Raw genomic sequence first — 3,144 nt, 5'->3', positions numbered from 1 at the left:
ATGAATTCGAAACTCAGTGGTATTTTACCATATACTTCAAGGCATTGTAATTGGCGATGAGGAATTTAGAATAATCTGATTTGCTTGGTTACACAATAAGTGCCCCTTTTCTATTTCTAAAAAGATTATTGTTGTAGTTTAAGTATTATCGGACTATAGTTGACGGCAGGAAATTGCATTGGAAGAAACAAAGATAACATTTTTAGCCATCCACCATTTAGTTTTACTTGAGCCTGTAGATACAAATATAATATTTCACCAAGCATCAAACTCAATGTATCCATAAAATGCCATCTACTTCTTTCGGAAAACTAAAAAAGAACTTCTTAGCCAGAGATCATCATGTATTTCTCTATTTTCTAGATCTTTATCCACACCCTCCCTCCTGTACACAACTTTCTGCATTCACTATCAGAGAGAAACAAATTTTCGTCTTTCTTCGCTAAGACGCAACTTGACTGGGACACGAAAAGCCAACTTCTGGATAAGACCTGGACGCGGAAGTCTCAAAGGGATGGAGATGGGGCTGAAAAAAAATGAAAGTCAGTGATGTCGTTATCGGCGATTTCAATTTGTATCGGATCCGGATACGATGAGCGCGCATTAACATGAAAGAAAAATTATTATTTTCGGCTTTGAGACTAGGAAAAAGATTCGCTGAAAGAAGGGAAGGTATAGCAAGGAAAATAGAGAAAAAGGGGTTTGTAATAAAATCGGTGTGTATAATAAAAGAGTCTATATAGATACCTGTTTGAAATGTTAAGATTTTTTTTGTTCTTAAGACAAATTTATCTCGGAGTAAAAAACCACAGAGAAGTTTGTGTCTGTGGATTCGGAACTCAGTTGCATTTTACCATGTATTTTAAGTATTGGTATTGGTGATAAAGAATTTATGTTAATCTGGCTGCTTGGTTATACAATAAGTGATAATTTTTCATTCTTAAGACGACATTATTATAGTAGTTTATGTATGCGACTATAGTTAATCACAGGAAATTGCATCGGAAGAAACAAAGGTAACATTTTAACCATCCAGGAGAACTTTATTTTATTTGCCTAATTTGTTGAGCTTCTCTAGGCATTCTTTGACCAACTTCTAATTGATTTATTGAGTTACTGAGTTGATCGCGTTTAGTGCTGCTTGACTATCGGATAGGATGACAATTTCCTGTTTTCGATAGTTCCTATCTAAGATAAATTGTACGCATCTTTCGATAGCGTAAATTTCTGACTGAAGGATACTGGGGTAGGTGCCCATTGGTTCATAGTATTTAGTTTTCGGCCTAAATACTCCTATTCCTATTCCTGCTTTGGTTTTGGAAGCATCAGTATACCGCGTTATGGTATGGTCTTTTACATGCTGAGTAAGCGTTTCTTCCTATATATATAAGTCGGTTCAGAACGTTCTACGACGTTTTCCGACACCTCTTCCAAACCTCCACTCTTCTCTATTTAGCCAGAGATCATCAGGTATTTCTCTCTATTTTCTAGTTCTTTGTCCACACCCTCCCTCCAGCTTCGTCGCAGCCTTCCTCTTTTATTTCTGCCTCGAGATGTCCACAGTAAAATTTGTTTTGGTATTCTGTGATCGGGCATTCGTTGCACTTGACCAAACCATATGAGTTGTTTTGTTCTTATGGCGTCCACAATTGTGTGTTCTGCTCCCATAATCTTTCTTACTCTGTCGTTGGTTATTTGTTCTCTTTTCGATTTTCCAGCAGATCTCCTCCAGTAATCCATTTCGGTCGCTAATAGCATGTTTTCTGTTCTGCTTTTCAACTGCCATACTTCGCTTCCGTAAGTTATTATGCTTTTCACTACCGTATTATATATGTTCTTCTTATTAGCTTTAGATATTCCTTGATCCCACAGTACACCATTCAACATAGATATTGCCCTCCTGCCTTGAATTATTCGATCTTTTATACCCTCATCGAGTTTTCCATCGTTAGTTATTTTCAATCCAAGATATTAATAATTGTCACAGTTTTTTATCACGCTTCCATCCTCTAAGACTATGTTCTCTTGTGGCCCCCCTACAGTCATACATTCAGTTTTGGTGATATTTACCTCCAACCCCCATTTCTTATACTCCTCTATCAGCTTCCTTGCCATATATTCAAGGCCTTCGTGATCTTGGGCTAGGACTATCTGGTCGTCCGCGTTTCTTCCTTCCCAATCCTTTTTATTACTCAATACTACAGTGAGGTTTTTCTCAAAGTTGTAAATTCTTGGTATGTCATCCACTGGGAGTTGGAGAAGTATAATTTTCTTTTTGAGGGTGTTCCAAGCCACTGACCTGAAAATTCTCCCAGTGCTGTTTCCGTCAATGACCATTCTAGTCTAACACCACTGCACAACAATGTGCAGTGGTGTTAGGTCTAGAATTACCTCCATTGCTGCTGTTGGACATGTTCTCATGACACCTGTGATGCAGATACATGCCATTCTCTGTACGTTGCTCTAGTTTTGTGTACCAAGCAACTACTCCATAGGTAATCATGGGTTACATGGGTTAGACTATCATGGTATACATCCAGCGCAAAATGTTAGGGGCGTAACCCCACCTATTTCCCGCCAGTCTTCTGCATATCATGAGAGCCTTTGTGGCTTTGCTGGTAATGTTCTTCATAAAAATAAAACTTCACCATACGTTAAATTCAATATATCAATAAAATGGCATCTACTTCTTGGAAAAATCTAAGAAAGCCTTCTTTAGAATACGTTACTCTACTTCCTGCATTCACTATGAAACAGAGCCTCCATCAGCTTTGCGAGACCCCATTAAATTTTCGTCTTTCTTCGCTAAGACGCTACGTGACTAGGACACAAAAAGCCGCCTCCTAGATAAGAACTGGAAGCGAAAGTTCCAAAGGGATGGAGATCAGGCTGGAAAAAATGAAAGTCAGTATCGGCGAATTGAATTTGAATCGGATTCGGATGCGATGAGCGCGCATTAACATGAAATAAGAATTATGCGATTCGGCTTTGAGCAAACGAAAAAACAGATTTGTTGAAAACAAGCATAGTAAGGAATATTACGAGCGCTCCACCTAATTCCTTATATGATATATGCTTCTTTCTTATTTTTTTATTCAAAGGTGTTGCCTTTACTATATACTTTATAACAAAATTACTCTCTAC

At 37.9% G+C, this 3,144-nt stretch overlaps 1 protein-coding gene across 1 annotated transcript; it reads right to left on the bottom strand.

Annotated features, from left to right (window-relative positions):
• Nucleotides 1-1,452: 1,452 nt before the first annotated feature.
• On the bottom strand, nucleotides 1,453-1,887 carry LOC115877970. Its single transcript, XM_030894320.1, has one exon. It carries the CDS (start codon nucleotides 1,885-1,887, stop codon nucleotides 1,453-1,455), a length of 435 nt encoding a protein of 144 aa, XP_030750180.1.
• Between the last annotated feature and the right edge of the window lie 1,257 nt (nucleotides 1,888-3,144).

Source organism: Sitophilus oryzae, unplaced genomic scaffold (assembly GCF_002938485.1).
Source record: "Sitophilus oryzae breed Bouriz unplaced genomic scaffold, Soryzae_2.0 scaffold_1499_pilon_pilon, whole genome shotgun sequence".
NCBI lineage: Eukaryota > Metazoa > Arthropoda > Insecta > Coleoptera > Curculionidae > Sitophilus > Sitophilus oryzae.
This window is presented reverse-complemented; position numbering and strand designations above follow the sequence as displayed.